At 43.4% G+C, this 18,557-nt stretch overlaps 1 protein-coding gene across 4 annotated transcripts in view; it reads left to right on the forward strand.

Moving 5' to 3' along the window:
- SEC23A (SEC23 homolog A, COPII component) overlaps positions 1-18,557 on the forward strand; it is an 891,592-nt gene that overhangs the window by 150,855 nt on the left and 722,180 nt on the right. For all 4 annotated transcript variants that reach the window (XM_078659766.1, XM_078659768.1, XM_078659769.1 and 1 more), the window contains one exon: positions 12,612-12,756. In XM_078659766.1, coding sequence (XP_078515892.1) covers positions 12,612-12,756 — 145 coding nt within the window. The remainder of the gene's footprint in view (positions 1-12,611; positions 12,757-18,557) is intronic.

Consider the following 18,557-nt stretch of genomic DNA (forward strand, 5'->3'; position numbering starts at 1 on the left):
GGCCCAATGGCCACAATCTCTTATACTGTGTGGGGACCTGAACATAAATATTCCGGCTGCTTTAAATGTCAGGTCGAATCACAGATATACTGGAAGAAAAACTTTGATGTATAGCGCTCTACGTAGTGTAATGGTGGATCAAGGGTTGTATGATGTCTGGAATGCTTTATACCCTGAGAACTCTGGATATACATTCTTTTCTGTTCCCCATACAAAGTTTGTTAGATTAGATTATTTTATGGCCTCTGCCGACCTGTTGAATAAGGTCAATATAGTTATTCATCCAAAATTGGTTTCGGACCACAACCCTATGATTTTAGAGCTCGAGTTGGAATTGGAATTGACACAAAAAATACTGCAGAGAACCTGGACCTTTGACAGGAAGGTATTAGGGGACGAAGATTATTGCCAACTAATGGTCAACCAAATTCAGGAATTTTTTGACATAAATAAGGGCACGGCCTCGCAAGGGGTTGTATGGGATACATTCAAGTCTGTTATTCGTGGGGAAACACTTAAATTTACTAACTATAAACACAAACAATGGTTGAGTAAGCACCATCAAGATTTTGCTGAGGTCATGAGGAAAGAACAGGAATTAGCGCAAGTAATATATCAAGGTGGAGATTTGGAATCAAAAAAAAAGCACAACAAGACTTAACAGTCATCAGGTCACTGGCATATTCCAAGCATACGAGTACAGTGAAAATACAGGGAGATTTTTGGCAAAAAGGCTGAGGGAAAAGGCTGTATACAGTGATATTGTTAAAATCACAGATATGAATGGGAAGCTCCAAGAGGAAAAAAGTGGGATACTCCATGCATTTCACGATTTTTATCAAGCATTATATTGTGAGTCTGGAGATGGAATAAGTGGTGAGGATGAGCTGGACTATTTGGCTCCTTTAGCGACTAACGCACTGGCCGAACATCATAGGGTAATTCTGTCTGCCCCACCGATCTGGGAGGAAGTGGAGGCGGCATTAATGGGTCTAGCACAGGGAAAAGCCATGGGTCCGGATTCTATCCCTTTGGAATTTTATAGGACGTTTTGTACAGCAATTCAGAAAGAATTATTAGAAACATGCCAACAAGCATTTAATGGACAAGCACCATCTTCATGGTCACAGGCCACAATAGTTATCTTCAAAAAGAAAGGGAAAAATGCTTTAGAAATGGGCTCATATCGGCCCATCTCTTTATTAAACGCAGACAATAAGATTTATTCAAAAATTTTAGCTAATAGGATGAACGACCTGATGCCAGAGCTAGTGTCATTACGGCAACATGGATTTATACAGCTTAGAGATACTACTGATCATATCCGTAGAATAATAGCGATATTGGACTGGGCTCAGAACAATAGATCACCGGTCGGAGTGGCCCTGCTGGATGCCGAAAAGGCATTCAACAGGGTCACCTGGCGGTTTCTGTGGGCAGTTTTAGCTTGGAAGGGCTTGCCTTCTGAATTTATAAAAGCTATACAAATGATGTACCTACACCCAACAGCTACATTGCGGATAGGCGGTAGATTATCAAAACAGGTGGTTATAACTAGGGGGACAAGACAAGGGTGTCCTTGCTCCCCGCTCCTGTTTGCCCTGTATATCGATCCTTTTATCTCTATAATAGAGGCAGATAATAGCATTAACCCGGTGCAGATCAGGACACAATGCCATAAAGTGTATGCATACGCGGATGACATTGCGGTAGTAACTGCTAATATAACTGAGGCACTCCCACGAATTATTCAAGCGGCTGAAACTTTTGGACGATACTCAGGCTATAAACTCAATGTGGCAAAAACACAGGTGATTCACTCGCAGGTTGGACGACCTGATAACATTAATTTAGATTCTGAGGCAACTTATTTAGGCATAAAAATTACAGCCGATTTTGAGGATATTATCGCAAAAAATCTCGACCCTATTATAATCTCGTCAAACAAAACACTGCAAAGAATTAATAACCTCCATTTATCTCTATATGGTCGCTGTAATGTTATCAAAATGTTGATATTCCTGAAATTTCTATATGTTTTTCGGGCCATCCCCTTTTTGATACCTGCAGTATACTTTTCTCGCATTGAGAGAATGTGCTCACGATTTATATGGAGCTATCACAGGGCACGGCGTGCTATGAAATGGTTTATTTTACCACGCGAAAGAGGAGGATGGGGACTACCAGATTTTCAGCTATATCATTGGGTTGCAATTTTACAAAATATGGGAATCTTATTGTTACCAGAAGATATAACCCCTGATTATGCGGCACCTTCGATATATGAGATGCTCTTGGGCCAAGAATCTAAGCAGTGTTTAAATCGAATAATCGAGCCTAGTTATTTTAAAAAAACGAGGTTTAAGCCAGTAATAGCAGCATATACAATTTGGAGGAAAACGAAAAAAAGGTTGGGTATTGGCCAGAATTTGAATATATACACTCCATTACAAGGCTGCCACATATTACCCACAATATTTTCTGATTCGGTTATGACAAGATGGTATAATTTAGGAATATGTACTTTAGGGGATTTATATGGAGGATTACAATTTATGTCTTTTGAGAGTCTACAAAGTAAATTTAAGCTACCACGAGGGGACTTTTTTAAATATCTCCAGTTGCGCAGTTATTGTGAGAGGAAAAAAGCGCAAAACGCAATTATTTTACGGAAAATTGAGATCATGGAATCACTTAAAGCACGAGGAAAAATGGGCATTCTGTATCAGTTATTTGTGAGCAAGGTAAAAGATGACTTAGAGCTTCAGGAGGCAAAATGGGCTACTAAATTGGGCTCTGAAGGGGTTAATATGATGAGAAGTATTGAAATTTCACGCGATGTTTTGATTAACGGCCCGTTAAAAAGCCAGTACTATATGGCAATTTTTGAACTTTATTACACCCCGGGGAAATTGGCTAAATGGAATACAGGTAGAGGAAATAGCTGTAGTCGTTGTGGCCAATATGCCGCTGATTCGCTTCATATGTTTTTCAATTGTCCTAAACTCAAAGATTTTATAAGGGAAATACAGACCTTTATGTTGTGTAGTTTGGGAATTCCAGTACAAATAAGCTCATCTCTGGTAATGTTTGGATGCCAAAGCAATGGAAGACCGGTCGATTTGGAGGGGATGATATTTATATGTATGGCTCTGTATCGGTTGTCCATAACCTCACAATGGCTTGATGCTAATCCACCATCTTTTGTCAATTGGCAAAAAAAGCTGCTTGTACTATATCATCTTGAGATGGCATTGTATAGAACTAAGGGTCGGTGGAAAAAAAGGCAAGGCAGTCGAATATGGCAACCTGTAACTACGTGGCTTGGATTATAGGAATGGTATATAATCTGGAGTGTATCCATGTGTCAAGATATATAATTTATTTATTTACTCTTTCTTTTTTTTTTTTCCCTTCTCTTTCTCTTTCTCTTTTATTTTTTGTATATATAATTGCTGCTGTATGTAAATTGTATTGTGTGCTCTAAGTGCTGACAAAAAAACTTTAATACATTTTTTTTTTTTTTTAAAAAGGGATACATTTTACCAGTGTTCAGCTGCATGTTTATCTATACAACAGTGTCAGAATGTTCTAGGGCTGAAGAGAGGACTTGCCAGTTAAGAGTTAGGAGAAAGATGATGGGCAAAAAATGGGTGAAGATCAACAGCTGTATCCTTTTTAGTGACCCTGCAGATGCCTTTGCGCCATTACCCCACAAAGTTGGTCTTTATTAAGAATACTACATGGGGCCTCTCTGAGGCTTATCCTGAGGGAGGATATGTTCCTGAAACTATTAACTGTTTCGGTGCATGCATTAGGGACCAAGTGCTATACAGCTCCTTTCGGATCACGGTGTTTTCAAACTACTGTGGTCTGGTCCAACGACAAATGTCATCCTTCAAAGCAGTCAAACAAAAATTCAAGGCCATGAGCATTACATGCCCCAATTCACAGAAAAACTTAGTGTGGTTCAATTCCAAACCACTGTTCTTTAACATACCTTAAGAAACCTCAAACTAGGTAGCAAAAAAGAAAGACATCACTTAGAAACATTACCAGTGGAACTGTAACCTAATACTTGGGGGGGGGGGGGCAGTTTCGGGCAAGACAAGACAAACAGGGGAAATAGGCTATCTGTCCCCGATTCAACAGAGACAGTAAAACACCTGACCCATATATTTAACCCTCCTGGTGATGAATCAAACCGTACAGACATCTTCGACTTGGCATGTAATAGTCCAATGAGTAAATTATACTAGTGTCCCATTATTCAGACGCTAATACAGGTATTGGGACGACACATTGACCTATCACCCAAGTTAATGCTGATAGGACTATTACATTCCTGGGGGCCCTGTGTGAGCAGGATCTAGTGGGAATGAAAGCTCTCATTGCCAAAGAAATGCACACAATGTGAATTACAGGTGGGTCCACAGGTTGAGGCACTATGACTTATTCTGTATTTTTTGTATTATATTGCAATGATGGAACTGAATGCTCTGACTGTTAAAAATCAATAAAAAGAGACCAATAAAACATGAATGTGATCTGAAGTTCTTAGAAAGGATCAATGACTGTCGGATCAGTTAAAGTCAGAAGGGACTTTAGGGTTTCCCAGTTTTCAACAGAAACTTAATGAGTAGTTCTGGAGCACCAAATACAGAAGTATTGCAACTATTAGCCAACAGCGTGTGGTTCCCAAGCTACAGTTAGAAGATCTGGTGACACTCCAACTCAAATCTAGCGTGCTCCTTTGTGCATTGAGCACAAAAAAAAAGTCCAGCGGTGCCCTCAAGTCCCTAAGTGAGGTCATTCAAAAATCATGACTGTGACCAGCTATTTACAAGAAACATGCTGTTGAAACGTGTTATACCCTTGACTGTTAACTGTGAGGTCCTGTTCTATTCCTGAAGCTACATCCCTCATGTTCCTTCTCTTCTACATTTACATACACCCCCTGGCCCAGCTTCTCAAGATGTATTCTGTACAGCTCGAGGAACATTGTCTACCTCAGCCTTCTAAATAAACGAACATTAACAGACTCCAAAGGCTTAACAAGCAGGGAGCTAGATATCACCTTAACCTTTGTAAGTGGGGTCACAATTAAACAACCCATAAAGCACTCTACTGCTGCACTAAAGGCAGCAGGGTTAAAATCAAGGTCCTGTGCACAGGCCTTAAAGCATGCTGGTATAGCTTCAGACACTGGCATTTTACTTTAACATTTGACCATGAGATAAACTAATAATTTAGGAGGATGAAACAAAGAAAATGATGTATAAACACAATGGAATGCTCTCAGTCTAAATTTGAATTCTAAACTGAATATGCAGTTGAGTAAACCTTTGAAAACAAACTACTCAGATTTGCCATGAACTCTACTCAAAGAACAGGGATCACTACCAAAGAATTTCAGACACTTAATAATCGTCAGGAGTGGCTTCCAAGTTCCTGCCACACTTTTGCATTTCTCATATCAGTGTCAAGTGCTCTGAAGTAACTGAATTACTATGGGAGCTCCGAGTCGCTTGGGTAGCCCCCAGTGTCGCCTCAATACATTGGAATTACAGGACACAGCCACGATGACAAAGATCTGAATGGACGCAACAGTGTATTTTGAAGAAAATAGAGGCTCCACGAACTCACCATGGTGGTATGGGAGGCCTATAAAATGGTCCTTCGTGACCATCTAAAGACGATAACAGCCCATAAGAAGAGGGTTAGACAGGTTAAAGTATTAGAGCTGGAAAGGCAAGTACAGCTCATAGACATCTGAATGGCACTCGGGCCAGAGGAGGCAACGTGCCGACTCATGAAAGCGACAAGATTAGAGTACCGCAATTTACTAGAGAAGACAGCTCGCCACCATTACCTTGTATTGCAGCACCAACTATATGAACCTGGTGACCAGACCGGACACTTCCTGGCGTGTCTGAGACATAGGGAAGAAGCAGCCGGATGGGTGGGAGAGATAATCTTCAGCACTGGGGATAAGCTTACTCAAACGGAGGAGATAGTCCAGGAGTTTGCGAGATATTATCAGTCCCTTTATGAATCTCGACCGCACATGGAGGCGGTAGAGACAGAACAATTCCTGAGAATGCTAGCTCTCCCACAACTGGACAGAAAATGGATAGAGATGCTGGAGGGAGATCTCACATTCGATAAACTATCCCAATGAGTTCTCACAGAATTTTTTTGTCATAATTAAGAGTGGGAACTTTTGTAGGCCCTCTCCTCCTAGCAATGTCTCAAGGCTTCCCATATCCAAGGGGCGCTACCCCCAGATCTAAGACATGCTCTGATCACAGTAATATAAAAACAGCGTAAGCTGAAAGCCGAGTGTGGCTCTTAACGTCCTATTTCTTTGCTGAATATCAATGCTAAGCTCCTAGCTACTATCTTGGCACATGTTTTGAAGGGAGTGATGTCCGCTCTGGTTCATCATGACTAGACGGGATTCATAACATGTCGGTTAATGAGACAGAACACCAGACACCTGTATAACTGGCTAAACGCCGTGTGGGACATCCACTGCAGCGGAAGAGGCGTTTGATTCGATTCACTGGCCTTCCTTCTTCGCTGTGCTAAGGCGGTCGGCCCTCACTTTTGTAACTGGGTGGCCCTTTTGAATGCTGAACCCATGCGAGGATAAAAAGGGATGGCCTTGGCGCCATTCCTGTTGAGGAAGGGAACCAGACAGGACTGCCCCATCCCCTCTCGTTTTCTCTGTGCATAGAACCACTGACTTGCTGGGCATTGGAGATAGGTGGCGGCCTGGGAACACGGCAGACGGAGAAGATGTCTTTATATGCAAATGACATTCTTCTGTATGTCGCAGAATGCTAGATGTCATTGAACCCCTCTAGAAGGTGGAGAAGTTTGAAGAGTTCTCTAGCTATTGGTTACATTGGGGAAAGTCTGTTTTATTTAAAGCAGGACGGTGGGATCAGAACATATTGATTCCAGATTCCCTAGAGGTGACCGGGGGCTTTCGATAGCTGGTCATTTACATGACTTGGAAATCAGAAAGTTTCCGAGAGCAAAACTTGAACCCTCAACTGGTGGAATTGCAGGAGGGTGTGGCCATGTGGAGGAAACTCCTTCTGATGTCATATAGCTACTGTATATCTTTATAAAATCATAATGTGTTAAGTTAGCATAGGCTCATTAAATGTTTAAACGCCATTTTTCCTTTTGCTGCTTCTGCACACGACACTTAATTGTTGATTTAGCTTTCAACCTAGTAGTTCGTTGTGGTTTACATGAGAATAATATGTTATTACTCTGATATCAGCTTTGCTTAATAAACTATGTCTGTACAGAGAGTGCTGAAGCTTCAGGAACAACACGATACAGAATTGTTATGAGGTCTGATCTTCGCGCCTTCATAGACATAACATAAGTGCAGCTTCTGCCAACTTTGGGCTTGAGGCGGGTTTTTATATTGCTTTGCTTGAGGCACAAAAACACACTTGATGCTGTTCGCATGCAGAGAGAGCTGGTGTATGCTGATGTGATCCCTTCATTCTAGGACACTGAGGTATGGGCCCGCCCTAATTCAACCCAAAGAGACCTTCTTAGCTATTAATATAATATGTGAGTTAGGGAGGGTGAGAAATAAGTGTTGTTAACCCTTATTAATTTACAGCATGGTAACATGCTGTCACCGTTCGCTTTCTATGGACTAGTAACTATGCTTGTAGCTTTGTTGTTGATAATATGTTTACTTGTATTATCTAAGATACTGCGCCTGAGAAGACGGCATTAGTAAATAAACATTTCAAATGCTCACGTGTTCTTCTTTACTCCATGTTCTGGTTTGTAATGATTGTATAACGAAAGAGTGCTCATGTGTTCCACGTAACCTGAGGTTGGTGAGTTCATGTTCTGGTTTGTCTAAACATTGGGAGTTTGTTATGACCAATGAGACACTGTAGCTAGCTCGGTAAGGGGGTTGTTGGGTACTAAGGTTAGTTTTGGGTCACCCTAATTCGCTGAGGTTCCAATCCTCTGTGCACAGTTCTGTGGGAGAACAGAAACCCTGCTACATGGCGCCCAAATGTTGGTGGTCTTATATCATGGCACTCGAGTAGTATATCATTCAAACCTTAACCCCTTCACTGTCGTTTCCGGAAAACGGTGGTGTCGGTGAAACCTACCTGTTTTTTGAAATAGGTCTTTATTCAAGCTTGATTCTTTCTAAACGGTTTCCTTGAATTACTACCCAGTTGCGCTACAAAGTTCCCTTTGTTTTTCAGTAGTTCTGGTGGAATCATGGCTGTAGCCATTGCGCAGCATAGTCGCATTGCGGTGCGCAACCATTTACAAACTTACCAAGTCCCTTTGGAGGGCATGGTTGTGATTTTGGTGGTGTGTGCGGATCCGGCGTACCCTTTCGAGCTCTTTTACTCGTGGGTCACATTTCCGGAGGTGGACGCGAATTCTCAAGTGTTCCTCCACTACACACCCTCCCCTGTACCGGCTGAATATACACCGTACAGGGCACTGGAAATACCTATTGATCATTGGCAGCATCGCGTTTGGTTTGATGGCGCCCTCCCCCACTCTTTGTCCGCTGCGAGGTTAGGTCCACTGTCCATTCCAGGTACAAATTGGCCTGCTTTGGGTGGCTTCACCCCGCACCCGAATCACGGCGCTTGTCCCCTTGCGGATATTCGCAGACTACATGTTGTCTCGATTGCTGTGATTCGTGCATTAGTGCAATACATTGGTCGTCATCTCCCGGGTGGTCCCCCGGGGGGTCCGGCCGTTCAAACGGAACGTGGTGGTTTACGGCTCAATCCAGTTATGGTAAATTCGGTTTTTGGTCAACGCCCTGATAATAAAGATGATTTTCCTTTTTGGCTGGCTGAGAAATTTGACCAACTGGAAGCCGTGTTTCCAAATTCTACTCCTGCTGATAAACATAGAATGTTGACGATTACTTTACCTAAGGATATCACTCCCGAACTCAGTGACTGTGAAAGTTGGGGTAAAACTTTTGCGGCTGTTTATGCGAGGTGTTTCGGCACCCCATCTATGGCTGTACTGCCTACGATCATAAAACGTGTTCAGGATGATCACGGTCCAGAGGCAGCGGTTGAATTGGGTATGCGCCTGTGTGGTTCTTTTGAGATTGTAAGTGATCTCATACTCTCCAACATCAAGGGAGATGCTGTGAACTTCCAGGTTTTTAATGCATTGGCGGTGTTACCCGATGCCGAAAAGCCCCGCCAGTTGGCGAAGATTGTGGTGGGCGCTTATAAGACTATCGGTCGCACAAGTAAGGGTTTGAAGTACTTTGCGGTTAAGGAGAAGAAACAACCACAAGTGCAATCTGCTGCGGCAGATGTACAACCAAAGTCCAAAAAACAGAATTGGCCTCAGAAACAGGGGAAGCAACAACAGCAGACTCAGGAATCATATCCTGCGTCACAGGTCCCTGCGCCGGCTGAGAAAGTTTATGATTTGCGCGATCGCGCGATGATTAAATCACCTGATCGATTTCAGGTTTCTGATCAACGCTCTCCTCGTTCCTTTCAGGACTCATCGGCCCCGAAGACCGGTGGAGGAGGAGGCGGACGGGGACGTGGTGGCCAACAAGGACATGGCCAGCCCCGCCAGACAGAAGGCGCTTGGAAGCAGGAGGATTCTACGCCAAAGAGACCGCAGTGTGCGAAAAAGAAAGTCGCAGCCTTAACAGCGCATCGATATGCCACAGATAGTGAGAACGCGGCTTCGGAATCTGACGTGGGCTCTGACCTTGCTGGACAGCGCGGCGGAGATAACCATAGTCAGAGAGACGCTGCGTCCACTACTGAGGGTGACAGCGACTGATGTCTACGTTGTAATAGAAACAGCAGATACGAGACTTGCTCCCCCTGAAAGACTATGAAATTGTCCTGTTAATTGAAGGTGACATACAGCGTACCGTAAAAGGGGTATTTTGGGAAAATCTGTCTTCTACGTATGATATTTTGCTTTCGGAGGCTGACTGGCCCCCACCTTTTGTGCTCGCGGCGCCGCGAGGGGAGGAGGTAATCCTCCTCAGTTTCGCGAACACTGTCTCGAAAGAGCATGCGCTGCATTTTGCAGAAGAGTGGGCTCGGGCTCTCGCACCGGCTCTGTACCGTAACCAATGTGGTTGGGATAAATTGTCGCCTTGCCACGAAATTCCGTTGCGGTCTCAGCCGCAGCCTCAACCTCAATATCCCATTCGGCGTGAAGCCAAAGCTTCCGTCGCGGAAATCCTTGAACAATTAGAATATCAGGGAGTTATTGAAACTTGTGTGTCACCGATGAATAATCCTCTTTTTACTGTGACCAAGCCTGACGGATCATATCGTTTGGTATTGGATTACCGGCATTTGAACTCGCATTGCCGTAACTGCGCAGTACAGAATACTCACGGCTCTGCCCTTGTGGATAGTCTCGTGCGTAAGCGTTTTAAGACAACGCTTGACATATCCAACTGTTTCTATGCCCACAGATTGGACAGCTTTAGCTCCCAATGGACCAGTTTTACGTGCGCTGGGGTCCAAAAACAATTCCGGCGTCTCCCAATGGGCTATAAGAATAGTCCTGGTATATTTACCGCTCGCATTGTCTCTATTCTGGAGGCACTCGACCCAGATGCTTGTTCGTATGTGGATGACATATATCTCACAGACGACGATATTTGGGAGCATCTGTGTCGTGTAAATTCTGTTATTTGTAACTTTGCAGACATGGGTTACAAATTTAACTTTGCAAAATCGCACATTGCTGAGCACACAGTGTTGTTTTTGGGCTATGAGCTCAACAATGAAGGTAGAGGTTTGGCTCCTCACTTCTTGGAGAAGTGCGCACAGTTGCGCACTCCTACTACACTGAAAAAATTACAGTCTTTGCTGGGTTTTTTAAATTTCCGGAGGACATACATTCCGGAATATGCCCAGCGTATCAAGCCTTTGTATGCTTTGATATAACCAAATTTTTCGAAATCATGCTGGCTGCCTGAGCATTCAGCCATTTTGTAATCCTTGCAGGCTGATTTGCTCGCTTCTAAGTTCTTACTGACTCGTGACAACCATACCAACCTGGTGATAAGAATAATACCAGGGACAGTGGGTTTCACGTACCTCACTTTTAATGAAGGAGACACAGTACCTATTGCTTACAAGTCACACTTGTACACTTCGGCTGAGATGCGGTTTCCCACTGTGGAAAAGGTTTTAACAGCTGTACAGATGGCTATTCTTAAAGAACGGGCTCTGTCACAAGGGAAACGCATGTTGGTTGTAACACCCTGTCCTCATTTGGAGGCAGTCACGAAAGCCAGTGTACCAAATTCAAAAGCTTTGCACCCTCGGTGGATTCAGTGGGCTGCGTCCTTGACGTCCACGGATGTCACGTTTATTTTTGACGCCTCGTTGCGGTCGCAGGAGTACTTGCAGTATGAGTTTGTTCACCCTGCTCCTCTAGCTATGCGACCTTTGGAGGACTTCCATTGCATCATTTACACTGATGGTAGAGCTGACATCCTCAAGATGATTACCCTCCCCAAACTCCTACATATCTTACTGAACATGCCATTCCCCATACCCAAAATGTTCTTCAAGTGCCTAGACAAGGAGGTTCGGTGACGTCTGTGCGAGGGAGGGCCTGATAGCGCTTCCAACCCTCTGCAGCTCAGGGAATAATGGAGCAATTGCCCTTCCGCACTTCAGGGCATATGCTGGCCCTCACAAATACATGTGATAAATGAATGGACACCTGCCCAGAGGGATAATTCCGGGGTGCGCCGGGACAGGTTTTCCATGATTGACCCTTCTTGGAGGCACCAAGTACATGACAGGAAGGGTTGATCAAGCCTTCGGATTCCTGCATGGGTGACATTGACGACGTGCGACAATGCAAGGTTCCAGGTGGGATGGAAGGGTGAAGTGACTAAATCCACACTGCTTTGGGTTTGAAGAAACACTCCACAAAGTGAGTAAGCCGCAATGCTTTGGTCACCTGGGAACCTTGCTAGTTGACGAGGTCCTCTTGGTTCTACAATAAAATAACAAAGTAATAACTTTTTATATAAAACAATTGGTGTTGGATTCAGTCTTTGAGAGTGTGTAATCATTTCTTGCCTGAGTGTGTACAACTGATGCTTAACAAGGCCCTCTGATATAAACCTAACTGCTTGACCACACTACTACAAATAGAGCTTTTAGTATTATCTACTTAAGCCTCTGTAAACCTCTGGGGATCCACTGGACTCTGTGCACACTATACCTTTACTTTGGTATAGTATATATATAGAGAGCCAGCTTCCTACAGTCATCCACATTGTAGGTGCTGCACTTCTTTGATGGAGGACTAGGATTACTGGTTAAGTTAACTTTTCCTTCATTATACCCCAAACCATTACATTATATATATGTAATTATATATATTTTAAACCAAATCCAGTGTATTCCATATAGTAGTACCCTTAATGACCTTTTGAAGAGGAAACTAATTGACGATGCACATTTTGCTTTTCTTTAGATGGAATAAACATTTAGATACTGTTTCGATTAAGAATAGTTTCTCCAAATGATTCAGTACATCTGTTTGTACTCATTCTGTTGATACAGATTCTTGCAACCTGTGCAGAAAATTGACATGAATCTAACTGATCTACTTGGAGAGTTGCAGAGGGACCCTTGGCCAGTTCCACAAGGGAAACGACCTTTGCGTTCTTCTGGTGTAGCACTTTCCATAGCTGTTGGTCTCCTTGAGGTAATGGTTTATTTTTATTAGTGATCGTGTTCTGCAGAATGTTGAATAAAAATCACTTCAGGATGCATGAATTTGTAAAAGAGAGCATAACATACTGTTCAGTTTTCAGATTTAAATGATTAATCTATTTCATACCCTATACAATAATTTGGGCAGAGTTTGGTTTGCAGAAATGTATTAAAAGGAACTTCTTGGATATATTGTGATACATTTTGATATGTTTTTAGTATATAATGCCATGTTTAAGAAGAGCATTAAAAGAGGTGTGATTAACTATGCTTTTGCCACATATTTGTCCAGGTGACCTAAATCTGTAGACTAGTGATTTGTTGGCAATAGAGCAGTCACCTATTTTATTGGGTGTACCCCCACTTCATCGCGTCCACTAATAGCCTCAGTATTATGTAGCCTGATCTACATTGTGGAGGCATTACATAGTTTTAGGTGCGTTAGTAATGGCATGGGTAGAATGACTTTTTTTTTTTTAAAGAGAAAAAAAAGCACTGTCAAAACCAAAAAGTCTGGTCTTAGCAAGACCATTATTATTATTATTATTATTATTATTATTATTAATTTATTTATTTATTTATTTTTTAAACATATGAAGCAAGCATTACAGCTTTAACAATAATTTAAAAAGTTTAAGTGGCACCACCATGTGTTTGAAAAAGATGAGCAAAATATTACCTATCATGAAGACACATTTAAAAAACAAAAAAGGATGACCAGCAATGGCAATGAAGTAAACAACTACTTGGGCGGCTGTGCAAACGAAAAAATCCAGTTCTCAGTGAATAGAACCAGTGGCTAAAGTGCACTGACACTTAAACAGACTGATGGATGTAGAGGGCTAACATAAAGTTGAAGTTTGTATGTTCTGTATGTATACACTGAAAAGGTAAAGTATGGTTGCAAAACATAAACACTACTGCCATTCATTGCTTATGCTTGTTTGAACTACCCTCCTGTGCACTGGATCTTTCTTAGATTCACTTGCTTGAATTATTCCCTATTGTTAGACGGGGAACATTTCTGTAACAATTTTAATACACCAGTGTACCTTTACGATCAGTAACATTGAACTTTTCCCAAACCATCTAAATGCTAACCACATCATTGTCAGTTCTCCAAACTTGTAAACTTGAAAACAAATAGATGTTTACAACAAAAAAAATCTAAATGATCTAAATTCAGCCAGTCAGAAACCAGCACCCATTTGCTTCTTGCCTGCCAGATGGTTACAACCTCACGTGAAGTGTGAGGAATCCTCTGGAAAGCTCTCTCCAAAAGAAGACCTTCTTCAGTTATTTAATAAGGAAATCATACAGATGAAATCTACTTAAAGGCATGAAAGGCCGGTGGCCAAATGTATCCACATGCTAAATGCCTGTATTGCCTTTATCCTAGCCACAATTCCAAAACGTTAGAGAGCATGCTAGTCTGTCACATGCCCTAGTGTTGAGCATACTTATACCTACCAAGAAGCATCCATTGTTGTCGACAATGTAGCCTGTGTTGACCCCACCTGCTGTGTCTGAGGCCATCGTCGATGGTTAAACTGTCGTCATTCAGATGGATGATAATATTGACGACAACACAAAGGCTTTTGATGACTGGAAATTTCACGAAACCACTTCCAGTGCCTTCCTCTTGATGCTACATAATCCACTACTGCTGTTGGTGTTGTCATTCTCGGTGGTTTCACTGCTAACTTGAGTAATGCTGCCTACAGTCCTTGATGGTGTCACCAATACGTTTTCGGCTACTAAAGAAACAAATACAGGATGCCTTTTTAGGTCAGGAATGGGAAGAGACTGGGTCATTTGAATCTTGATGAGATTAAGGCATTCTTTAGTGACAATGACTGCCTAGAAGATTAACAATGGGCTACCAGTCCATCGGATCTTAATATGCAATTGTGAGTTCACATAGCAAGTATAAAGAATATATATTTTCACCACTCAAGACACGCTGTTTGCAATCACCTAAACCGGTGTATTGCAGAGTTCCATGAGAGACTAGGGGTCTGACTTGCTCCACCATTGGAGCAAGTTTCTTTTGAAATGTTGAAATGTTTACAGGACATTATATTGGACATGTTTTAAAGACTACCACTACCTACCCATCCTGGTTTACAGCCAGAAGGGGTATGTACTTCGTAACCCTAGTATTGTCTACCATTCCTTCCGATCCACAGCCTGATCAGGTAGCCATCATCATCATCTAAGCAAAGTGCTCTAGTGGCACTGATGGAGAGGTCTCTAGTTCTAGTGACAAAGATCGTAGAGGTGCCGGACAGTGATGGTGCTGGAACACCTCCATTTGTAACCTTTGACGATGATTCAAATGCATGACTGGAAAGCTAGCCTGAGAACCCCAAGTAAAGATGTATAATTCTCCACAATGCAAGACCTGAGCCAGTCCCAAGATGGGAAGTTTCTGCACTCTACTGGAGAAAGCTTCTTGCCATTTCAGCATTTCTACCTCTGCTGTAAAGAAATAAAATATTTATGCGGGAAAGATCCATCGGCGTGCCCGGTCTATATCTATTTTGAAACTTATGTAAAAAAAAAAGTCTTGTCACCATGCAAAACCAGCACCTGCTACTGTGAATCTGTCAAGAATTAAGAAGAAGTACATGATCACAAACTCAGCTGCACCATGAACTGTCAAGGTTAAGAAACCCTTCCATTCTGTGCAACTGATTAGGAGGGGCGCAAGTAGCGTTTTTTGGGCAAAAGAGTTGACATTCTAGCTGCAGATACAGTTAAAATAACAAGTTCATCAGCTATATAGTTGCAAGGTTGGACCAGCAACTTTGAAGCAACATAGTACTGCTGTTACCAAGAATGCAAATCAAAGGCCAGCGCATAGAGAACAAGCATCAGCTTTGGTAATCGATGCACCTCTGGACGTCTCAACCTGTGCTTTCATGGAGATTGATAATGCAACACTAATAAAAAGGTATTGGTGGCTAAAAACTCCCTCAGACCTGAGGTTCAATCCAAAGTTATGGATGTGCCCTTTGATGGGCCAAATGTATTTCCTCGTACCCTCAATTCTGCTCTCACATCCCCCATCTTTCTACAACCTTCTCTCCCCCCTCCCATGCCTCACATCCCTGCCTCCCCTATTGGTAATCCCATCATCTTCCCTCCCACTGATCTCACCCCCCCCCCTTCTCTCCTCATCTTGTATTCCCCCCTATGCTTCACAACCCTGTTTCCACTCTTGGTAATTCCTCCCTCTTCCCTCCCTTTGACTGCTCAGCCCTTCACTCCTCCCACAACTTTCATTTTGATTAACCCCCCTCACTCTGCCTGGTGCCTTTACCCCTACATTCACCTTTCATTACCCATGGTACCTGGCCTGCACCCTCTCTCTTCTCCCCACTCGCGTGGCCTCCCTTTGACCTCCCTCCATCCTCTCCCTGTTCAACCCCTTCTCCTCTCACCTCACCGTATCCACGGCCTTCCTATTACCCCACGCCCTCCCCCCTCCTCCTCCAGCCATCCATTTCTACTTCTCAACTTTCTCCTCCCAGGTATGATCTCTATTCTTCACCTCTGCTCAACACCAGTAAAAATATCTCAGTAACTCCATTCACTCCTTTCTACCACCTTCTTTCCCCCCTCAGACCCTTACATCACAAATCTCCCCCCAGCCCCCCACAGCCCACTGCCCTTCTTTGCATACTTCACTTCCTCCCCCACCTTCGACCCTCGCTCCCCAACACTCTGCCCGGTCCCCCACTTCCTCCTGTCCTCCTTCGCCTTGTCCACTCTCTCCGTTAACCATTGAGCCACCCTTCACTCCGTGCTTAGCACACCTCTCTCTGGGAACTAAATTTGATTCCCTCATCTCGTTCATTTCCCTGCTCGAAGCGTCCATTTCACTCCTATGTGCTAAGATATCCCCCTCCCCGAACAACCTCCCGAGGAGTTCCTTGCTCCCGCGCCCCAATAGAGCCAACCACAATCTATCCTCCACAGACATTACCAACCTACCTACAAGACCATCAATGTCATTTCCCCTGCACTCGCCTCTCCTAACAACTCTACTCAATTTGCCATTCAGACCATCTCTTCCGTCTGAACTTACCAGCCTCCCCCTCAAGGGGCACCCTCATTCAAGAATCTAATCCTTATCCCCCTCATCAGTCCAGACACTCACATCACCAAAAAAGTTGCGTCAGAGCTACACGGTATGCTCCATAACTGCAGATCTGCAACCAAACACAAACTGGAAATCTCCGACACCATCACTCACCACAATCTCGACATGCTCTTTCTCACTGAGACCTGGTTTAATGACTCCTCTCACACTTCATTTTATCTTTTGTTACCTACTGACTACTCTATTCTCAGAAACGATAGACCAGGCAAGATCAGGGGAAGTGTTGCGAGTATCTTCAGAAACACCCTCCAAATCAAAGCCTCTCCCACTACCCTCTTTCGCACCTTTGAATGCCTCTCCCTAGAATTCCAAGTTCATCATGGCACACCCTTCAGGTTCCATACCATCTACCACCCGCCTGGAAACTGCTCTTCCTTCATGGAGGAATTCATTAGTGACCAATATTCACAGAGCGATAAGCAGATCTTCCTAGGTGATTTCAATCTCCACTGGGGCTCTTTGGAAGATTCGGCTGCCAACAAGCTTGCAACCTTTCTTTCCGCTAATGATTTTGCACAACACTGCTCGGAAATTACACATGACAAGGGCTCAATTCTGGACCTTGTGATTTCCAAATCAGACCAGATTACCACTGCTTCACCCATCCATGTGGACTAGTCTGACCATTTCCTCATTCCCTTCTGTTTTAACCTCTCTCACATTTTAACTCTCGGCCAACCCAAAAGAGCCTCTCCGTGGTTCCGCAACACAAAAATCATTGATCTTGAGACTCTATGTGATTCTGCTATGCAATCTCTTCCTAGTCTAGACCCCAATACGGATGTCAACGATCTCACTCACCTATGCCTCTCAATACTCGCAGTCGAAATCGACAAGGTTGCTCCACTCCAAAGGAAAAGACCCACCCCATCAGCTCCTTGGTTCAACAAAGCTCTCTATGACGAAAGGAAAAACCTTAGATTCTTAGAGAAGCACTGGAGACAATCTCCATCCACCCCCAACCTCTCTCTTTTACGTTCAGAAAGATCCATATACCACAAACACATCTTCCAGGAAAAAACATCACACTTCAGATCCCTTCTCGATTCAGCTAAAAACAGACCCAAAAAACATTTCGACCTCATCAAAAACCCAAATTGTTCTCCCCAAACCATCAAGCCTGAGGATGCATCAAAGAAAGCAACTGAGTTCGCTATATTCTTCGATCAAAAGGTAAAATCTCTGGTGGAACAGGTCACCCACCCCACCCCCATCGAGGAGCGAAAATCCTTAGTCACTTGGCAGAACTTTGCCGCCATTTCAGAGGTTGATCTCCTCAAATGCATCCGCGAAACCAAACCTTCCAACCATTCCTCTGACCTCATTCCCAGTGGCATCGCCATTGATTTCTATACCAACACTCTCTCCTACTGGACCAGGCTAGTCAGTCTCTTCCTCAGTCAAGGATCCCTCCCAAGTGTCCGTCCTCAAAACAGGACAGGTTACCCCCCTTCTAAACAAAACCCTCTGCAGATACAAATGACCTCAATAACTTCCGCCCCATCACCAATCTCCCTTTTCTTTCAAAGATCACAGAAAAATGTGTTGCAAAACAACTGTCCCAACACATTATGGACAATAATCTCCACGGCATGTTCCAGTCGGGCTTTATTCAAAACTGCAGC

This window comes from Lissotriton helveticus, chromosome 9 (genome assembly GCF_964261635.1).
Source record: "Lissotriton helveticus chromosome 9, aLisHel1.1, whole genome shotgun sequence".
NCBI classification, from domain to species: Eukaryota; Metazoa; Chordata; class Amphibia; order Caudata; family Salamandridae; genus Lissotriton; species Lissotriton helveticus.